Source organism: Talpa occidentalis, unplaced genomic scaffold (assembly GCF_014898055.3).
Source record: "Talpa occidentalis isolate TD23 unplaced genomic scaffold, MPIMG_talOcc4v2.1, whole genome shotgun sequence".
NCBI classification, from domain to species: Eukaryota; Metazoa; Chordata; class Mammalia; order Eulipotyphla; family Talpidae; genus Talpa; species Talpa occidentalis.
In genome coordinates this window covers 146,178,325-146,200,130 of record NW_026555331.1, presented here as the reverse complement: position 1 = coordinate 146,200,130, position 21,806 = coordinate 146,178,325, and the positions used below count along the sequence as shown (strand labels likewise).

The 21,806-nt window shown below is 46.3% G+C and overlaps 1 protein-coding gene across 1 annotated transcript; it reads right to left on the bottom strand.

The window, feature by feature from the left end:
- Positions 1 to 7,300: 7,300 nt before the first annotated feature.
- On the bottom strand, positions 7,301 to 21,565 carry LOC119250833 (spore coat protein YeeK-like). Its single transcript, XM_037518426.1, has 2 exons — positions 21,326 to 21,565; positions 7,301 to 7,540 (listed from the first exon to the last, which is right to left on the bottom strand). Exons 1-2 carry the CDS (start codon positions 21,563 to 21,565, stop codon positions 7,301 to 7,303), a joined length of 480 nt encoding a protein of 159 aa, XP_037374323.1.
- Positions 21,566 to 21,806: the final 241 nt, after the last annotated feature.

Here is a 21,806-nt window from a genome sequence, read left to right as displayed (position 1 = left end):
TGCTTGCTTGAATCTCACAGTCTGAACAATGACTGCCCTTCCTGACTTCTGCCTCTTAAAAAAAATGCTTGTCATCTGAGCTTCATGGCTGCCTGGATTGCAGATAAACTAAGATCTGCTGCGTGTACACAGTGGCGACCCCGCTGTGCATTGGAATGCATGTATGGGTGTTCTGAGGAGAAGAGTTGAGGCAAAGAGTGTCTTTGTTTTATCTGAGGAAAGATTAGTTTTGTAATTTTGGAAGAAGATGATAAACAGAATCCAATGAATGCTTGGTGCTTGGTCAGGTCAGATAGTGGATGGGGTCACAGGAGATGCCTCAAAGGCAGCGTGGCTCCTACCAGGAGATGCGAAAGTTGTGAGTGGACACGGTGGCTGAGGAGCAACTGCCCGTGGGCCTTCTTTGCTAACCTTTGGCTCTTCTCTCTTTCCCCTCAAAGCCAAGAGCAAAGAGGAAGGTCAAGTGTTGGTCAAGGTTCAGCTGGCTGGGTGTCTTTCCACCCAGCCAGCTGAATCTCTCTATGCTGAACTTCATGTCTTTATTAAGATGCTAGGACTTGGAGAGGCTGTATCCAAGTCAGTCTTTTTAACCACCACACAAGATGATATCCTATAAGGATCACTGTGATGCAAATAGTTAATACTATCATCAAAATCCCCAGAAGAATCGATTCAGACATGACTTTGGGGGAGAAGCCACCTCGATGGTTATCCCTAACTCTGTTCTTTTAAAGTTGAAAACTAAACTTGTCCCTATTATTCACTGAGCTGATTTTCTGAAGCTCCAGATATTAATTTTCCAGGTAGATAAGACTTTTCCTGAAAGTTTCTGTTAAGAATGAAAAGATAGACCAAGAAGGAAAAAAACTCTTAATAACAACAATGTGTTTGTGGCGCTTCCTTTCATTTATAGGTGGAACTCCCTAATTTACTTGAATGCATTGTCTTCATGTTGAAATTTGTGTTAAATGTTAAGTCTTTTGTTGATATAGATATAGGATTGGACTGAGTCTTTATCATGAGTACATATTTTACAGGTTCAGTTAGTCCATTTCAAAAGCCTAGATATTGTGTCAACATGATGTCAAGCAGCAAGTTTTACTGAGTTTAGCACAATAGATTCAAGCTTTGAGAAGCTAAAACACATGCATTGTATTTGGTGTTGCATATTCTTTTTTTTTTAAGATTTATCTATTTATGCATACAGGAACTGGGGTACAGGCCAGAAGTGTGGGGGGTGAGAAGATTCACCAGAGAAGGAGTGGGGAGAAGAATAGGTGGAGTGACTGAAATACACTGCTGAGGGGAGCAGTGGAGTGAGACAGGAGAGGTCTGCTGCACCATGTGGGTCAGCTCCCTGGCTGGGGATTGAACTCATGCTGCAGTGGCTTCAGATTGCTTCATAGTGCTGCGTCTTAACCCTTTCCGCCGCCAGGGAGGTCCAGAGTTGCACATTCTTTAGCCCAAAAGTTATTAGGAGCTACAGCCAAAATCTGAAGCCTTTCTTAAAAAAAAAAAGACTTTGCTTTTTTAGAGCAGTTTTAGGTTTATAGAAAATGAGTGGAAAATGCAGACAGTGCCTATAGCCTCCTACCCCTTCCTTGCTTCCCACAACTGTTAATATTTTACAGTACTGTGCTGCATTTGTTACCACTGGTGAGTCAATGTTATTACATTATTATTAACTGAAGTCCATGGTTTTCACTAGGGCTCACTCTTTGTGTTGTACATGTATCCACATTACTGTATCAGAAGAGTTTTATTGCCTCCCAATCCCCTGCATGCTGCCTTTTTCTCCCACCTTTTGGATTCCTGAAAACCACTATCTTTTAAATATCCTGATAGTTTTGCCATTTCCAGAATGTCATAGAGTTAGAATTGTACAGCAAATAGCCTTTTCAGACCAGCTTCTTCCATTTAGTAATAAATATTTAAGTTTCCTCCATGTATTTTTGTGACTTGCTGTAGCTCATTCATTTATTTCCAGTGAGTAATATTCCAGCATACAGATGTAACATGTTTGTTTATCCATCTTTTTAAAATTTGTTATTAAATACCCATTATGAGTTCTACATTCTACCCAGTGCTATGAGGGATACCAAAAAATTCTAAAAAAGCTTGACCTTTAAGGTTAGTCTAGTTATGAATATAAGACATATGTAAGACAAAATAATATCAAAGTATATTTGAAAGCATTGAAGTATATGGTTTATACCAAAAAAAAGTAATCTAGAAAAGTGATTAGAGGGTACATGATTCCCCTAAAATTAAACACATACGTGTGTGTGTGTGTGTGTGTGTGTATGTGTGTGACACAAAGGCTCCAAGCCATTTGTCAAAATCTCGAAGGAGGGCCTCCCCTGGTGGTGCAGGCGGTTGAGCGCTGCACTGTGAAGCTGTCCACAGCCTCTGCAGTGCCGGTTCGATCCCAGCCAGCCAGCAAGTGTCCCACATGGTGCAGCAGACCTCTCCTGTCACGCCCGCTGCTCCCCTCAGCAGTATATTTCATGAGTCTGCCTGTTCTGCTCCCCACTCTGTCTCTGGTGAATCCTCTCACCCTCCCGTGCATCTGGCCTGTATCCCAGTTCTTGTATAAATAAATAAATCTTTAAAAAAAAAATCTCAAAGGAATGTATTGCACCTTCTCTCAATATTAAATACCACTGCAGAGATGGAGAAGGGGCAATAATCATAATTGTATTTATAGCTGGAAGAGAGTTCGTGACTAACAGGAGCAGCTCTGGAAACTGAACGGGGTGGCCAGACTTGGTTAGATGAATGGAATTGTCTACAGCAAGAGCAGAGGTTTGAAAGTAGAGGGGGCTGTGAAATAGAGAGGAAGAACAGATTTCCTTTGAATTAGAAAGGAATGAAATGTAAGCTTGGCCGAAACAGAGGAAGTCCTTCAAGTCCAGAGCACATTTAATTTGGGAGGATGAAGTACAACATGTCTTACTCATCCACATAGAAAGTCTCCTGTTCCAGCTATTAGTTCACACACGCACATGCACACACACACCTGCACACACACGTGTGTGCACACACACACTATACAGAAGAAATACTGCCTGTTGGTTTAAGAAATTCAGCCTCCTGGTTCTTTTTACCACTTCTTTGCAGAGAAATTCCCCCCTATAAAGGGACTTTACATGAGCATGTCAATATGAAAGCATGACCCCTGATCAGGAAAGAAAAGAAAGGACACAGGGGAATGAACGAGGGATGATTATCTTCTGCTAAGTCAGATTGATCTCTGCACTTGACTCTCAAAAGCTTTGCTCATTTCCACCTCTGTACCACGGATGAGAAAATGCCCTGCAAACTGTGAAGTACTTTGTAAATGTTCCCATTATGGTACTGTCCCATCTCCTGTGAAATATGTTTCCTTTTTCTCTCTGCCTTTCCAAATCAAATCTGTCCCTCAATATCTGGTGCAAAATCTAAGCCTTCCTTGACGATTTCAGCAGACTGTCATCTTTCTATCCTTTACAAGTCAATAGAATTCAAAATAAGAATCTTTCCTTTGGCTCGTATCACATACCACCTTCTTATTTGTCTGTTCATTTCTTCTGGGTCTCTGTCTTGGCTTTTCTTATTAGACTGTGAGACCAAGGTATCGACTGATGGATAGCGTGCACTAAAATGGTATCTGGCACATATTAGGTGTTCAAAACTTACTAAAAAGATGTACTAGTGACTGTTGAGATTCACGCAAACAAAGTTTGCGTTTATGCCATTCGCAAGTAGACCCACCATTCAATTACATGTCTAGAAATGAATGGTCCGTCTAAACAGCTTGCCTATTTCACATGAATGAGGCAGGTAGCAGCTACATAACCCACCTGACCCCTCTTCATGTAAGTGAGACAGTGTCCCAATGAGCTTTTGTGTTGCTTTCCTTTCCTTTGTCATTTTGCCTTGTTTCCTCCTGATGTTCTCTTCTCTGGGCCTCAAATGATACTACGTGATGCTTAGAATTTAAAAAGTGCATTTTCTAAGACATCTCTTTTAGAGGAGAGGGATATAAGTCATCCCTTCTCTGCTCCCTCCTTCATCCTTTGCAGCAGAACTGACTTAGCAACCAAAGTCCCAGCTGACAACACCCTCTGGCTCCTCTGACTGTCAAAATGGACAAGGCATCTGACTCCTCTCACTGCCCACATCCCTGGTCGCTGAAAGGGGCTAGCTAACCATTCACCCAACTTTGTGTTATGGAATTCCTGAAGATAACCACCCGCATCTCAATCATTGTTTTGTTGATTGATTTGCTTTCATTATCAATAAACTATATGCAGATGCTGGGCCAAGTTCTATGGTAAATTTGACTTAACAGACTGCAGAGGGCATCTAGATAAGAGAGCCAGTGATCCCACAGACCAGAAACTAACCACGCAGATTGTGGGCATGGCTGGTTGACTTCTGCAGCCTGAGGGGGCCTATATTTCTGTAGGGTGTATGAAGCCAGGGGTCCAGCTCTCAGTCTTGTGCTTTTGGTAATTCTACTTTATCAGTTTACCCAAGAGTTATTAGGATCTGATGAGTTGATCCATTCTAACCAAACCACAGTCTAGCTTTGCATTTCCCCCAACTCAGAAAATTAATGTATTAATTTAGGGTGAGAGAAAAAAATCCTGCTAGAATCCAAATACTTAGGGTCCAGGGCACTTGCCTTCTGATATACATGAGTCGGATCAACTACATTTCTAAGGAGACAGCTCGCTAAACATGGAATGAGAGTCTTGATTGCACTTTAGATGGGGAGTAGCAGGGTTCAGTACATACACAAGCCCTACTCAGCTTTGAAAAATATCTTCCCAGAGAAAAGAATATTATGAGAGATATGGTGGAGACACAGACACATTCTTCCTCCTTGCTTCTTTTTTCTAAACTTCATGAGCACTACTATTCATTTGCATGTGTCTTTATAAAATGCTTCTTTGTTTTGATATTTTAAAACCATACTTAAAATTCTTTTAATTCCAAAGAATGTGATCATTGTAAGAAATGGGAAAAAAGCACTCTAATGATGTGTAAAGAAAAAGTTACCAATCTCATATGTCTGCCAGAGTCTCCAATCCCAGCCTTTGCAGTAATAGATTTGGGGAAGCCTGGGGAGTAGTCCAGTCTTCTGTGGCTTTCACTGGGATTATACTAAGTTATGTGGTGACTAAGTTAGGGGTGTTCTCATTTCTCTCATGAATATGGAATCATACAACAAACCCTACTCTAATCTTATTCTTCTCACTTGATAAATCATGAACACTCTCTCTCCTTGGTCAATGGCTATAACTCAAATTCATTATTTTTAATAACTGTATCATATTCCAGGGTAAGAATGGATGTACCCTACACCCTACTTCCGGTCAATTTGAGTCTTTGGCTTAAATATATAATAAAGCAGCAAACACACTTGTGCCTATACCATTAGATTCTGATGCTTTCATTTCTATAAATTAGATTCCCCCAAGTGGGTAATGTCTTGCCTCCCTCAAAAAAAAAAAAAAAAAAAAAAAAACCAGTCATTCTAGTTCTACAAGCCATTTTTCATGAATTTTATTGAACTTCAATGACCATTTCTTAATAACACAAAGATAAAGACCTGATTTTCATCAGAAAAATACTCTCTTCACCACATGAAGGTGCCGCTAAAGCAAGCCATGAGGTGGGTGTGGATTCTTATAAAACCATATCCACAGTGGGAGAAAGTCTGTGATTTTAGAGTTTTGCCCTTTTCATAGCATTTGAGAATGTTTGAGCTGGCCTAGCCCAGTGGGCTCCTAATAAATATTCGTTGAGTGTTCAATACATGTAGGTCATCCAGTTCAAGTTTTTCATTTCACAGATGGGGAAATTGAAGCCCAGAGGGCTAAATGAAGCACAATTAGGGTGAAAGGGAGGGAAAGTCTAAGTGATCTCAGTTGTGAGAGACTCAGGAGCCTGGAAGTAGGGAGGGAGGACTTTGGGAGGAGGGGCCGCGTCTATCAGGGTACATATACAGAAACAGGTAGACTTGAGAGGTGAATTTACCAGCTTTGTGCACTGAGAATATCATTCTGGGTGGGGTGGGCAGGAGGGGGCCAAGGGACTCTAGTGGGGGACTGTAGGTGTTTTGGTGGTGGGTGTGGTATGGTAACATCCATCTGAGGGGGTGACGCTGAATCATATTCAGAATTGTAAACCGTTACCTCAATTGAAAAAATACAATTTTTAAAAAAATGTAATTCCTCTTTCAGGCCTCCTTGAGTGACTGCAGCTAGGCTTTACATTTAAATTTCTTATTTTCTTTATTCCTTGAGGCTGTTTCTTTACATGTGGGCCAGTGTAAACACTTGACCGCTGTCTTGATCCACAGCGGCAGGGACTCTGTGTTCATTGAAACTTGTTTTCTTCTCCTGGACACTCAGCCAGACCCATTTTTCTGCACCCCTACCCCCAGCACTGAGATTGGATGTGCCCTGTGACCAAGCGGTAACCTGTGAAATATGGACGGGAGACAAGGGCACCACTCCTGACCTGTTAACACCTCCCAAGGGGCCCTTCATTCTCATCTCCTGTCTTCTGAAAATGGAGGGCAAGTGGGAGTCCCTGGGTCCCTGAATCACTGTGTGGATTGCCGCCTGCTAACTGCCCACCCTGGGCTGTAGGAGTGAAATCAGCCTCCACTGTGGAAGGCCACAGTGGTAGCAGCTTGTGCTTCTGGACCAGGCAGCAACTCCACAGTAATTGTGTTTCTGTGTCTTATAGATAACCAGATATAAAATCCATAACTGTACCCACTTATAGTGCAGCCATTGTTACACATTCTCTTAATATCCATGAATCCACACAAATTTAATATGGAGTCCGAGACCACCTACCTTGTCCATGAGAATGAATATCTAAGAGCAGAAAAACAATGGTTTGATACTGAAATTTTGACTTTCTCTCATGTAACCTAATTTAGTTTGATTTTTGTGCAAGCTTGATTACTTTTCTCCAGAGTTTAAGGAACTGTTTTTCTTTCTGAGTAGTCTCTTTATCAATTATTCTTACCTAATCACTCACATTATAGGATATTAGCTTGATAAGCATAGAAACTTTCTGAATAATTATTTCAATGTTTCTTGCTTTAGTGTAGGATACAGAATGCATAGAAAATAGTTGGAGAATTGAAAGAAAGGAGAAATGAAGAAAATTGTTTCAGTTTTCAAAAATCATAATACTGGCCACAACAGTGGTAGCAGCAGCAGTAATAGTAGTAATAATAACAGTGGTAGTAGTGATAGTGGTAGTAATAGTAGTGTCAGTAGTAGTAATAGTGTCAGCAATAGCAGTGGTGGTAGTAATAGTAGTAATGGTGGTAGTAACCATAGTGGTAGCAGTGATGGTAGTTGTAGTAGTGGTGGTGGTTGTAGTAGCGGTGGTAGTAATAGTAGTAGTAACCATAGTGGTAGTAGTGGTGGTGGTTGTAGTGATGGTAGTAATAGTAGTAATGGTGGTAGTAACCATAGTGGTAGTAGTGGTGGTGGTTGTAGTGGTGGTAGTAATAGTAGTAATGGTGCTAGTAACCATAGTGGTAGTAGTGGTGGTGGTTGTAGTGGTGGTGGTGGTTGTAGTAGTGGTGGTGGTTGAGTAATAGCAGCAGCAGTAGCAGTGGTGGTGGTGGTACTAGCGCTGGTAGTAATAGTAATGGCAGTAGTAGTGGTAGTAATATTAGTAATAATTGCAGAAGTTTGAATGTTTCGTTCAAACATGAAACCCAGTGAGTCCTCATGGCCCCTACTTGCATTTTTAACTAAAACTACTTTGACTTTATGGTTAAGGCACATCATTTAATAAGCCTAAGCTCTTGATGGGGCATTTGTAGATGCAGGGAGGGGACTTACTGTGGAGAGACAGGCACACTTTGCAGTGAGGAGGAAATAATGGGATGACTTTGGTTTTCATTCGTGGGCGAAGCATGGTTCGGGTGAAATAATCCTGTAGCTCAGATTATACAGGGGCAGACAGACTCAGTGTGGCTTGATGGAGGAGCTGACCTAGAACTACATGTACAGCCCTAAAAATGCTCTAGAAAAAAAATATGTTTAGAAGATGCAGAGATTTGAGGGCATCGTAAAAAAGACAACGATCCCAGCTGGTGGGTCAGACCTTTCACTAATGAACAGATTACACACAAAAAAAATAAGCATTTCTATAATTTGTCACATTATTATAAAACAGACAAAAAGATGAATGCTTGTGTCTGGCAGGCTGCCAAGCCAGGTCAGATTGACACACCGCCCTGCCAATGCCCCTTGTTTAGCCAACGGGTAGATGTCACACATACAGGACTGGAGAGAGGGGTTATATTTTGTGGGGGTTTGTTGTTGTTGTTTTGTTTTTCAAGATTTATTTTATTTATTTATGCATGCAAAAACGGATGTAGGCCAGAGGTGCAGGCGGTGAGAGGACTCACCAGAGACAGAGTGGGGAGCAGAACAGGTGAATCTACTGAAACACACTGCTGAGGGGAGCAATGGGGAGACAGGAGAGGTCTGCTGCGCTGTGTGGGTAACTCCCTGGCTGGGGATAGAACTCGTGCTGCAGTGACTGGAGATAGCTTGATAGTGCTGAGACCTTAACACCTGCGCCACCAGGGAGGCCCTGTGTCTTGTTTTTGTTAACCATTTAAAAGGTGGGAAAACAGGACCTCCCTGGTGGCACAGGTGGTTGAGCACCGCACTGTGAGGCTGTCCGCAGCCTCTGCAGCGCGGGTTCAATCCCATCCGGCCGGCGAGAATCCCACATGGCAAAGCAGACCTCTCCTGTCTTGCCTGCTGCTCCCCTCAGCAGGGCATTTCGTCAGTCTGCCTGTTCTGTTCCCTGCTCTGTCTCCAGTGAATCCTCTCACCCTCCTGTGCATCTGGCCTATACCCCAGTTCTTGTATAAAAATAAATGAATCTTTAAAATAAATAAATAAAAGGTGGGAAAACAGCCAGACTCAAAACTTCCCAATTCTTCCACTTCATCTTTCCCTCACTACCACCTTGGACTCCTGTTTAAAAATACTCAGCACCTCTCCTCTGCTATAGAAATAGAATGGACTACTTCTACTTCTGCTCAGCACTGATGGCCTGCCCCAGCTAATAGGAGGAACAGTCTGGTTTCTCTATCACCTAACCTGTGCCCCTGGGGAGGGCAGGGCAAGTGCCTCAACGCCATCCAACGTACCAAGTTCATTTCTTCCTCCCCAGTCAGCTGGCCTTCCTCCTCCTGGCTCCCCAGGGCAGGGCAGCCCCAGAGGTGCAGGTGTGGGGACTGTGTGCTGGGCTTGAACCTCCCCCACTGTCTTGAAAGCCTTAATAATTTCTGAACAAGGGGCCTAGTGTTCAGGTCACACTGGGCTGGGCAACGTATGTTGCCAGTGGGTGGGAAATGTATTAGGTTTTTACTTAATTAAAACAACAGAGCTTGCACACCTAGAGCACGTATGCAAAGTTATCATGTTCATCACCTCGGCAGACCTGTGTTGGGAGGAAGCTGAGTTCTGGCAGCAGTCGTGGGGTTTTAGGTATCTCTGAACCAACTGAAGATATTTTCTGATTTTCTTTTTAATGTTTTGTTCATAGTTTCCAGCATTTCTTGTTCTGTAATAACTAATAATGCCAGTTTGGAGTAGACTAATGTTTAGCCTACTAGCGTGGCTACGCACCCTGGAGGGCCATGTCCTGGGGCTGCTAGAACACTCTGGGGTCTTAAACACCAGATGTTTATTGTTTCGCTGTTCTGAAGGCTTGAAGCCTAAAATAAAAGTGTTTGCAGTCCTAGCTCCTGGTGTCCACTGGTAATGCCGGCATTCCTCGGCTTGTGGCTGCATCTCTCCAGCGCTCTGTCTTCATGTACCCATCTCCCTGTGTCTCTACCTTCACGGAGCTGTCCTACAAGGACACCAGCTATATGGGGTTAGGGCCCACCTTACTCTGGTATGTCCACCTCTGAATTTAACTAACTGCCTCTGCAATGGCCCAATTTCTGAGGTCTTTTTTTCCTTGTCTTTTGGTGGGGGGAATTAACCCATAATACTGCCCTGTCCCCCATATGATTAGTCATTAAGGCCTAGAGAGTGCAGCTCTGGAAGGTTTCTTGTAACCAGTCATTTCCCCTAAATCTTGCCCTCACCTTGACCCATGTCTCCCTCTTCCAAATCTTATTCTCCCCCTTTCCACCCGCCCCCCCCCCCATTTAGTCCCACCCTGCAGCCCTTGGGGACTTCTAACACTCTACGTGATCTCTTCACTCTCTAACTTCCCATTATCTTAGACAGGCCCTGACTCATGAGGCTGATGAGGCCTTGCAAGACTTGGCTCCATCTGTCCCTCTGACCTCCCTCCAGCCCATCTCCCAACACACTTTCTCTTGCCAGAATCCTACTCATCCCTCTCGCTCCAGGCAGACTGAGTTGGCCCACAGTAAGAACCAGGATCTCCCCTTACCCAGCCCTCCATGCTGGGAGACACTCCCTCTCCCTCCTCAGCCTTCAGGGTTTGGCCTGCACATCACCACCAGCAGATTGCTCCCCATCCTGTGCTCCTTCATTAGCAAAACTAGCACTTGGGTATTCAGAACCCCCTCTCCTCTACGATCTACCAGAGAAAGGCCCAAATCTCTGGTTCTGACACTACCCTGCTCCCTTCTTCATCCACTAAAGGAAGGTGAGAGTTTAAGTCCACCCATGCCATGAACTCCTAGCATGCCTGGAAGAAGAAAATGAAGTCTGGGGGTAGGCTAGGAGGAGATTTAATAACGCTGATCTTGCACTATGAACGTGAATTCCCCTTCGTGTTGTTCCAGAAACTCAAAAGGCCAGTGGAATGCATTTGAATTTACTTGGAGCTGATGGACTCTTCTTGGCCATGGCCGTGTGCTGAGACTGAATTTCAAGGGGCCCAGGATTTGGGGTTGCCCTCCCATTGCGTTTATCACCTCACATCTTTAGTGCGGGTTTTCTAATCTCTCCTCGCAAGATCACAAGGACTTAGCACAGAAAAGCCAGACACATAGTAGGCCCGCTGAGGACTGGCTAATAAATGAATAAATTATGCAGAAGAAACTAAATCACAGAGGTGAAGATTTTGCCCATAGCCAGACAGCGAGTATGATGTCAGGGCAGACATTGAACTTGGGCTGACCTAACTTCAAAGCTCAAGCCCTGAGCCACTGCCCGGGGTGGGAGGATGAGCCTTCGGAGCCCCAGCTCTGTCTTGTCATGACTGTTTGCTCAGTAAATGCTTGTTGAATGAGAGAGAAATGAAGAGAATAAAAGATAGTGGAAAGGAGAGAGATTGTAAAGCTAAGAGAAAGTGGTTAGACAGCAGAGAAGGCAGAAAGGAGAAAGGGAAACAGGACAGAAGGCCAGAGGCCCTTTACTGCTGTTCTCCGGCCTTTTTCCCGGCTCCTGTACTTACAGCACCTCGGGGAAGTGTCAGCCACTGTTCCAGACACTCAGGACACATCCGTGAACAAAATATCCAGACTCCTGACTTTAGGGACTTCTATTTTAATAGGGAAAACCCAACGATTAAAATAAACTTAAAAATCAGGGCCTCCGTCCGCAGCCTCTGCAGCACGAGTTCGATCCCTGGCCAGGGAGCTACCCACATGGTGCAGCAGACCTCTCCTGTGTTGCCCACTGCTTCCCTCAGCAGTGTATTTCAGTCATTCTGCCTGTTCTATTCCCCACTCTGTCTCTGGTGAATCCTCTCAACCCCCGCACCTCTGGCCTGTACCCCAACTCTTGTGTGCATAAATAAATCTTAAAAAAAAAGAACTTAAAAATCAGTAAATAATACATATAATACATACTATTAGAAAACAATAAATACTCGGCAAAAAATAGTGGGATAGGATAAGGATAATGCTTTGTTTCCTGGAGTCCCACATTCACAAAGGGCTTATGGACAGAATTCAGGAGACCTGTGAGCTTGAATGAGAGGAAAATGGCTTCTTTACTTTCATTAACCAAAATCCTTCAAAGCTGACACTGTGCAACCAGCCGCAGGACTAACTGCGGTACCTGTGATTTTACCAGTTGAAGTCACAGAAACTTTTGTGTCTTCTTGGCGCTGTTCCGGTTACTGTTCACACTCATCACTACTTTGTTGCTATTGAACTTCAGGTTCATTGTTATTTAAAGTACCAGTAAAGAAACATACAGTTAGTAATTGTATCTTAACACAGTTGCATTTGTAACTGTCTGTATTTTTTAAAATGCATCCAAAGCATGATTCTGAGGAGTCCTTAGGCTCCACTGATTGCCCAAGGAGCTCGCTGTGAACACGTAGAAGCAAAGTGCAGTGGGGGACAGTGGAGGTGAAGGACAGTGAAATAGGAGAGGGCCGATTTCATGCCTGATAGCACACCCCCATCTCCCACTTAATCCAGATTCTAGCATATGCTCTCCTCCATCAGCCCATTCATTGCCCTGCTTTGCTCAAAGCTCAAATCCAGGCAACTAGTGATGCTAACGTGTCCTTCATGAGTCCGTTTCACTGGTGAAAAAACTCTAACCCTCTTCTTGCCACCTTTCCTTCTTGGAGAAGGTGGCTATTTTACAGAGTTTATCATTCAGAAGTTTGCAATTGATATAACGATGTCGAAAGGCTGCAAGGAAATTCAAGACTAAAAAACTTCTTGTTTTGTATTATTGTTCTGTCTTCCATTTAAAAATATCCTACTCAACCAGACAAACTAGCTCCATTCAACCAGGCAGTATGTGTCTCCTAAAGAACAGGTAAGTAAATCAGCCGTTTCTGAATGTTGATTAAGTGTCTCACCTGGGGCAGATGGAATGTGAGCAGAAGACACTGCCAGATTTCAGAGGAAATTCTTTCAAATTTCAAATTCTTCTCACATGCACAGTGAAAATCCTTGGAATTTTATGACAAAAGAGCCTTTGTTGTTGTTGTTTTTAATTACACGTTGAGGCTGATGGAATGTTTTAGAAAGATCTACGCATGGACTGTGATAAAAAAAAAAAAAGCCAGGAAATCACAAAATTAAAGGATGCCTTATATTAATTAGGATGCTGCTATTTGACAGTAGTGGGACACCCAGTTACAGCTGACTTCAGAAAGACCTCAGTCCTCTCAATTCAAGAAAAACTGGAGTCAGTGATTCTGAGTCTAGTTTACTCTCAGATGTCAGACTTCTGGGTTGGCACCCATCTTGCTGGAGGAAACCACCACCCCTGAAATGATTGGGTTGGGCCTCCCTGGTGGCGCAGGGGTTAAGATGCAACCTATGAAGCAATCCGCAGCCACTGCAGCACAAGTTCCATTCCCGGCCAACCTGGGAGAAACCCACATGGTAGGACAGACCTCTCCTGTCTCGCCCGCTGCTCCCCTCAGCAGTGTATTTCAGTCAGTCTGCCTGTTCTGCTCCCCACTCTGCCTCTGGTGAATCCTCTCACCCCCTGCACCTCTGGCCTGTACCCCAGTTCTTGTATAAAAATGAATCTTAAAAAAATTAAATAATTTAAAAAAATTAAAAAATAAAATAAAATAAATTAAAAATTTTAAAAATTAAAAAAAATAAAATAAAATGATTGGGTTCCCCCTTTCCAGTTCCAACTTTTAGCTTGTTAGCTTCTCACACCAGGGGCTGTTACAAAGCAGAGGCTGGTGAACTCCCTTTCGTAAACATATCTCTTAGGGAGTGAAGGGAAATTGCCGATTCCTAGCCACTGTCCCCAGAGATCCCTGAACTGGTTTGGGGTTCCACGTGCAGTGTCTGTGTCTTTTAGAAAGTCCATGTTTGTTTTTGATGCAGGTGACCCAAGGACCACACACCACCCCCCCACACCCCACCGTCACCTCTCCCTGTGAAATTGCCCCATGCCTATGTTAGCCCCCCATTATATGCTAATGATTCAAAAATTTTTATCTCCCATTGAAAACTTTTGGTTGAGCTCCCACACCCTCGCCCACCTGGCACCCAAGCATCCCTTTCTGAATATCTCTTGGGAATCTCAAACTCAACGGGTTCAAAATTGAAACTCATTTTCTCCCCACACCTGGTGCCTGAAAAATAAGGTACAATTCAGCGCCGCACTCGGGACTCTGTCTCCACCCCACCCTCAGCTGCACTGTTTCTGGATTTGCTGCTTGTGTTTTCTCTTGAACTTCAGGTTCTTTGTTATTTAAAGTACCAGTAAAGAAACATACGTTCAGTAATTGTGTCTTAACACAAGTTGCGTTTGTAACTGTCTGTATTTTTTAAAATGCATCCAAAGCATGATTCTTAGGAGTCCTTAGGCTCCAACTGATTGCCCAGAAAGCACGCATGCCCAGATCCTGGGCACGCATGCCTTTCTAGTTGCTGGCCCACGCCAGAATTCACGTTGCTGGGCACAGCTGTGCCATCTCTGCCTGCCCCCACCCCTAAAAACACACTCCTTACCATTTGTCCCTCTGCTGGGTTTTGACCACGTGGATCCATGTATGGCAGCATATACATCGTGCTGCATTGTGCTCTTTACCTGGTGGATGCCTTTGAGCTTGAGCTTCTTGAAAGCTTCAGCTGGGACTTACTCCACTCGATCCTCCCAGCTCCTGCTACAGAACCTAACACGTAGTGAGCAGACATGGGGCATTTGATGAATCGAATTTCTTGGTGAAAAAAGAAGATGTGGTACATATACACAATGGAATATTACTCAGCAATCAAAAAAGATAAACTCATGCAAATTTTCAGCAACATGGATGGCGCTGGAAGGGATCATGCTCGGTGAAATAAGTCAGAAAGAAAAAGAAAAATACCGGATGGTCTCACTCATAGCAGGAATTTAGAAAATCTAAAAAAGAGACCAGGAGAAAGACTAATGAATACAAAGTAAAAATCAAAATCAACAAGCAACTATAAACCAGAGACACACTCTGGGGAGGGGGGGCAGGGAAAGGAAGGACTAGAATTAAAGTAAGGGGGGGTACAATTGCATGGGGAATATAACCAGGATGAAGATGCATACATTGTGCAAAGATGAAAAAAGATGTAAGAATTATATAAAATAAAATATTTAAATTAAAAAAAAAAGTGAAAGAGTGAGCAGGAATGGCCAGGAAAGTGGAAAGGAAATTTTCAAAGGGCATTGTTATGAAAAGTCAGGGAGGGGATTGATTGGAGAAGGATGAGGGATTAACAGTGTTTAATTAATGTTTGTTTAGAGATTGAGCAGGGGAGGGGCTGAGAAAAGGGCACTGGATTTGGCACTGAGATTTGGCAATGTCAGAGCAGAGTCGGTCCGTGCAACAGGACTCTGCCATCAGGGTCAACCTCCCTCCCAGGGTTGCCACATAGGGGCAAGCTCTTTCATGCCAGTGGGAGGAAACTTTATGATCTGAACTTTACACACCACAGAAATGCACAGGCCCACTGATTAATCACTGAGCTAGGTTTAACTTGGCTTAACAGCACCCTCAGGCTTCTGAGCAAGCTCTCCTGTGTCTCCACCACTCTCAAGGCACCGGCTTCTCTCTGTGCCATTTCTGCCCCCTTTGTCCAAGATCAGCCTGGAAGGCAGATCAGGCAAACCAAGCTATTGCCCGGCCCTCTCATCACATCAGTTTCTCTGTTGGGCTGGATTGCCTCTCTGCCCTGCATCTCCTCTGCAAATCCATCCTGATCTGCCATTCCTGCAACCTCCAAGAAAATCACTGTAGCTCTGCGTGTGTATGTCACAGCTCTGTTATGTCCATAGGCTGATGGCACTTTTTTTTTTGCCATAACTCCTTGCTACCAAATGCTGTGCTGGTCTTTCTTTGCCTTTCCTGTATCCCTGTTCAGGTGTTGAATCATTTTTCTTCTAGGAGTAGCAGCAGAAAATGAATGCTATCTCCCTATTCCCCTGATTGTGCCAGAGTCATTTCTCTAAGTCTGCCGATTCCACAATCAGAGCCCCTTCACCCTGCCAAGTCTCGCTCTACCCTTTGCCCTTAAAGGCATAGCTCCTACTGTGCAGAATTTGATCATAGCATCTTTTATTCCCATATGCTGTGAGTGTAATGCTCCGTCCCTGAAGCTGTTGTCTAAGGAGTCCTTTAGTTATTAAACGCCAAGCTGTTGCAAAATGTATCATGTAAGCCAACCAAAGGTTTAAAGCAGAAATATGAAGTCATAATGTACAGAAGAGGTAGAAAGATAAAGAGAAAAAGAAAATGCCTTGTCAAAGAGAGAGAAAGGAAAAATAGGCACATAATGCCAGAGACCAAAAGAGAAAAATGATTTCAGGAGACTGATCCTGAAGAGTGAAGCACCAGGCAAAGTCTCAAAAGACAAAACTACAAGCTCCAACATAGAAATAAGGACCAGCTGGGAAAACAAGAGCAGTCAGTGGGAATAAGGCACAACCAGGCCCCGTAACACCATCCTAGGAGCAGCCTTAGAGAAATAACAAGATATGTATACCTGGAGATATAGATACACCAAAAAGAGAAAACAGGTCAATACTCTGTTCCCCCTTATGTTACCCCCACCCCTTATTCTGCTAACCTCAGCGATCACTTGCACCATTTTGTAGAAAGGCAAGTAAAGAAGAGGTAGCTAGCATCCATGATTACAAAATCCTATCCAGTTCTCTTGCCTTTGTTATTGTCTCTGATAACATACCAAAGGCAACTTAGAGTTGTGTGTAGTGCAAGAGATTGGATTTGTGAAATGAGTTCATATTTGCAAACTTCTTAGAATACTGTGTGAGTGCTAATGTGCCTATTAAATATCATTTATTCACCTCCCTGGTGGTGCAGGAGTTCAAGTCTCAGCGCTATCAAGTTATGGCCAGCCTCTGAGGCACAGCATGGGTTCTATCCCTGGCCAGGGCGATGATCCACATGGCGCAGCAGACCTCTCCTGTTTGGCCTGCTGCTCCCCTCAGCAGTGTATTTCTGTAGATCCACCTGTTCTGTTCCCCACTCTGTCTCTGGTGAATCCTCTCACCCCCTGCACCTCTGGCCTGCACCCCAGTTCTTGTATGCATAAATAAATAAAAAATAAATCTTAAAAAGATACCATTTAAATATTATTAAGTGTGCTTATCAAATAAATAAAATGCAGTGCCGACTCTCTCCAGCCAAATGTGCCAGTTCCTGCACCCATCTCGTGGTGTTACCCCAACAGTGGTGTTACCCCAACACTTCCAGATGATCTTGCCGGGCAGACTCTCTAGCGCCCTCTTTTGGTGCCTTGCTAACCTTTTTACTTCTCCCCTTTCCATGTATCAAAACCCTGCACTTTCCTTCCTGCTGAATTTAAGAACTTCTTTTTCGCCATACCTAGTCTCCCCAGAGTCACTAAGACTGTTGCTAAATCCCAGTGGGGGGGTTTGCATCCCTGACTGAGGTGGTCTCTTGTGAGCATCTGGGATGCTGCGGTACCTTTCTGTCCAGATCCACTCCCCTTCCCTGCGCTCTCCTCCACAGGAAGTTCTTTTTCTTCCTCCCAGCCTTCAAACACGGGGCTCCTCCTGAATGCCTCCGATTCTCTCCTCTTGCTATTCCCACGCTCTCCTGCAAGGACATTTCACGGGTGACGCTTAGATCCCGCCCCCAGTCAAGCAAGGGGAGTACAACAGGTGTGCTCCACCTGCCAACGCTTGATAAAAAACTAAATCCATTTTCTATCCACAAATCTTCCTGGATTTACATTGGGGTTACTTCAGGATGAGCTTGTAAATTGAGAATTTCATAAGTTGAAAGGCACTAAAGACACCCCACCTGCGGGGGGGGGGGCGGGGGCGGGGTGTCTTTAATGCACGGTGCAGCCTAACCCACCTGACACGAGCTCAGAACACTTACCTGAGGCTGCAGGTGGACAACATCATCTCCCACAAAACAGACTATAATAAAGCGCCAAGCAGCCCATGCAGCTTGGAATAATGCATTGGATGGAGAGCACAGGGTGCCCCAACTCAAAATTAAGAGTTCTGTGTCTTCTGAAAGCTTATTGCTTTTGAACCCTCCTAGAGTGGGGGAACCCTAAGTAAGTCAGGGGTCCATCTGTGTACAATCCAAGCGAGCTAGATCAGCAGAATTTCTACTGAATGTGCCCCCTCTCTCCTCCTCCCCTCCCCCAGCTTTAGTCCTGGGGGCTGAAGAAAGGGGAAGGGGCAGGGTCTTATCCATGTGCCTCCATTGTTCTCCTTCCAGGGGCTCCGCTTCCTCGCCCAAGATGGACCCCCTGTGTGTTAAGGAGACCCCTCGGAAGATGTTGTCAGTTGACACGCATGATCTTTCTTCACTTTAACTTACCGCCTGTGGGGGATGTTTGTTTGCTAGGGCTGCCCTAACAAAGCGACCAGAGTGTGTTTTCTCTCACTTCTGGAGGCTGGAAGCTGGAGACAGTGCTGGCAGGGCTGGTTGCTTCCCAGGCCTCTCTCTCTGCTCCTGGCTTCTCCCTGTGTCTCGCCATGGTCTTCCCTCCGTGAGTATCTGCGTTCTGATCTCTCCTTCCCATGAGGACACCAGTTAGACTGGATTAGGACCCACCCAAATGACCTCGTTTTAACCTAATTACCTCCTGAAAGACCCTGTCTCCAAACACAGCCATGTCCTGAGGTTCTGGGGGTTAGCTTGTCATCGCTGGAATTTCGGAGGAAGCGGGTATTTTAGTGAGTGAGGCTGCAAAGAAGCATTCAAGGCTACACAGCAGCTGGAGTGGAGTTCAAAGGAATTACTAAGCACTAAGCAGACCAAGCCCCGAGATGAGGGACAGCCTAGCTATGGACCTTGCCCTGGGAGCTCACACCCAGTTGTGGGGACAGGGTCCCTACACAGAAGAGCGTCAGGCCCCATGGGACAAGTGTGTGTGACAAGCAGGAACTCTCGTCAGCCTAGAGGAAAAGAGATAAAAATCAGTTGGATGGGTCACAGGGAAGTGCTTGTAATAATACCCACACCTTTTATTGAACTTTTACTATCTGCCAGAACTCTCTAGAATCCTGTTTCTAATCTAATCCCTTCTCAGGGGCTGTGGTTAGGACTATACCAGCTCATCAAGTTCTGAGGTTGTGCCTGGCGCCAGACACAAGCAATAAATGGCAGCTGTCACTCATTCAACAAATATTTGTCCCAGGCGATGTGCCTGTGGCTGGGGTGACAATGTCAAGTGAGATCAACATGGCTACCTTGGGCATACTGTTTGGAGACACACCACCCAATATGGCAGTCGCTAGCCAGGCGTGCTGTTTAAATGGATTAAGGGCCTCCCTGGTGGCACAAGGGGTTAGGCACAGCACTGTGAAGGTACAGGCAGCCATTGCAGCACGAGTTCTATCCCCCTGCCGGCCAGAGAGCTGACCGACATGGCTCAGCAGAACTCTCCTGTCTCACCTGCTGCTCCCCTCAGCAGTGTATTTCAGTAGATATGCCTGTTCTGCTCCCCACTCTGTCTCTAGTGAATCCTCTCACCCCCCCCCCGCACATCTGGCCTGTACCCCGGTTCTTATATGCATAAATAAATAAATCTTTTTAAAAAATTAAAATGCTATATCCAGCCCCGCACTCACGCCAGCCACATTTCTTGTGCCAAAATCGTTAGTGTTCCATCCATGCAGAAAGTTCTTTTGGGCAGCACCAGAGAGACATAGAGAGACAATTGGCAATTCCATACCTGGATGGTAAAGGTCTTGACAGAGACTCGTGGGTGCAAGGGAGGGGCATTATTATTACTGATCATGATAGATTCCTAGGTGCAAGGGAAGGTGATGATGATGATTTTAATTGAGATGCAAAAGGAGAGCTCAGAGAGGTTAAACAATTTGACCGAGTTCATGTAGTTACTGAAATGGAAAAACTGGGATCTGAACCCAGGTCTGTCTCACTCCCGTGTGACCTCGGGCTGTTTTATGGAGGAAATGAGTCAGGCACAGGTGGAATTTGGTTGCAGGGAGAAGACAGGTAAGGCATCCTTGGTAGGGAAATAACAGCTCAGGCAAAGGCAGGGATGGACAAGGTTGTCCAAGGACCTTCAGTAAGCCAGTCTCCAGTCTAGCTGGAGAGACTGTCCATGTGCTTAGAAAGGTGAGTCAGGGCCTGCCTGCCTTAGTGAAGAGTTAAGGAGCAAGGAAACTCAGCCCTACCGGCAGATTCCTTGCAGGCTGTTAGCAGGAGCATGGCTGGTTCAAAACTGTGTGTTATGAAGGTGGTCAGCGGTAGGGGGAGCTAGGCTGAGATCAAGTAAGGGTGTAAGGGGTGGGGGTGGGGGCAGGTAGGAAGGTATGAATGAATGGTGTGAAGCAAAGAACACCAGAGAGGGAGCAGAGAGAGGCAATGCCTAGATTTAATACTGGGCAACACCAGACAACATACTTCACTTCTCTTGGCCTCATTTCTTAAAGGCCAGAGCTGACCCAGGAGGTCGAGGAGGCCCCGTTTAGCAAGGGCCATCCAGGAGGCTGCCAAGGTGCGTGGTATGAGACCAGGAGAAGCAGTAGCAAGGTAGTGTTGAATATGGGGTTAATGGGGTGGCAGAATCCAGAGTCATCCTGAGAAGAAGGGGGAATGATGTGCCACTCGACAAAGCTAAGTGAATGAAGGTGCCTGTCTTTTTTGGGGGGTTGTGGAGTGTGGAGAAGAGTCATCATGGGGTATGGGAGTTGGGAAGGATAAGAGGTAGCGAGATAAAAAAAGGTTTGCTTTTAGAAACATGGCACACCTCCGGATCATTGTTTCACACCCCCAAAATATAGACTTTAAACTTTTTTGGACCACGACCCACAGAAGAAAATGCAATTTACATCATGTCTCGTAGGAACAACAGAGACAAAAGGCTTATGGGACAAGTTACCCTGCGCAGGGGCGCTGGATCCTAATACTTGCTCTTCTCTTATATTTCAGCTTTTTTTTTTTTTTTTTAAGCCGGCTGCCACCCACTGAATTTATTTTATGACCAATTAACGTGTCACGACCCACAGCTTTAAAAACACTGCCCGAAGGAGACTCAAGACTTCTTAAGTTGGAGGGGGAGGCCGGGCGTCCTGCCGGAGAGCGCCGGGGAGCTGCGGAGCGGAGCCGGGAGAGGGGCGGGGCGCGGGCAGGTTTGCGGGTGTCGGTCGAGCTGCCCTCGGGAGCGGGTGGAGGAGCGGCCTGGGCGCCGACCGGGCACCTCCCCTGCAGCGGGGGGCGGCGGGGCCGCCCGGGTCGCGGCGTGGAGCGGGGCCCGCGGGGCTGCAGCGACCCCCGGGCGCCGCGTCTCCCCGGCGCGCGCGGCGCGCCTGGTGCCCGGGGCGCCCCCCGCGCGCGCCCACCCTCCGCTCATTCACCCGCCCGCCGCCCGTTCATTCATTCGGCGCGCCCCGACCCCGCGGGCGCCAACCAGGTGCGAGCGGGCGAGACGCCGCCCGCCGGGGCCCGCGCCCGCGCTCCCCGCCCGCCCCGCGCGCGCTCGCCAAGTTGCGGCGCGGCCCCGGCTCCCCGGCTCCCCGGTCCCCGGCGGGTCCGAGCGCAGCCGCCGCCGGGCCCGGCCCGCGCCCCGCCGCCGGCTCTCCGCGGCGCCCGCCCCCCAGCGGCCCGCGCCGGCCCTCGGCTCGGCCTTCCCCGCCTGCATCCGTGCCATCGGCGCTCGATTGCGCGCGGACTCCGCGCCCCGCGCCCCGCGCCGCCGGCCCCCGCCCCGCGCCCCGCCCCCGGCCCGCGCCCCGCCCGCCGCCCGGGCAACTTTTGCCGGAGCCCCCGCGCACAGCCATGCTGCGCTGAGCTCCGGCGGGCCCTGGCCGCGCGCTGCCCGCCCCGGCTCCCGCCCCACCGCGGACCCGCTCGGGGGCGGCCGCCCGGCCCCCGGCCTCGGCCGCTGCGCC

Bases quoted from the DNA above. Each gene is read 5' to 3' on its own strand.
- LOC119250833 (XM_037518426.1), bottom strand. From the start codon at position 21,565: ATGGCACGGATGCAGGCGGGGAAGGCCGAGCCGAGGGCCGGCGCGGGC. The intron at 7,541-21,325 runs GTTGGCGCCCGC...TATGGTTACTAG, and splicing joins GTCTCGCCCGCTCGCACCTG to CACCATTACTACTATTACTA.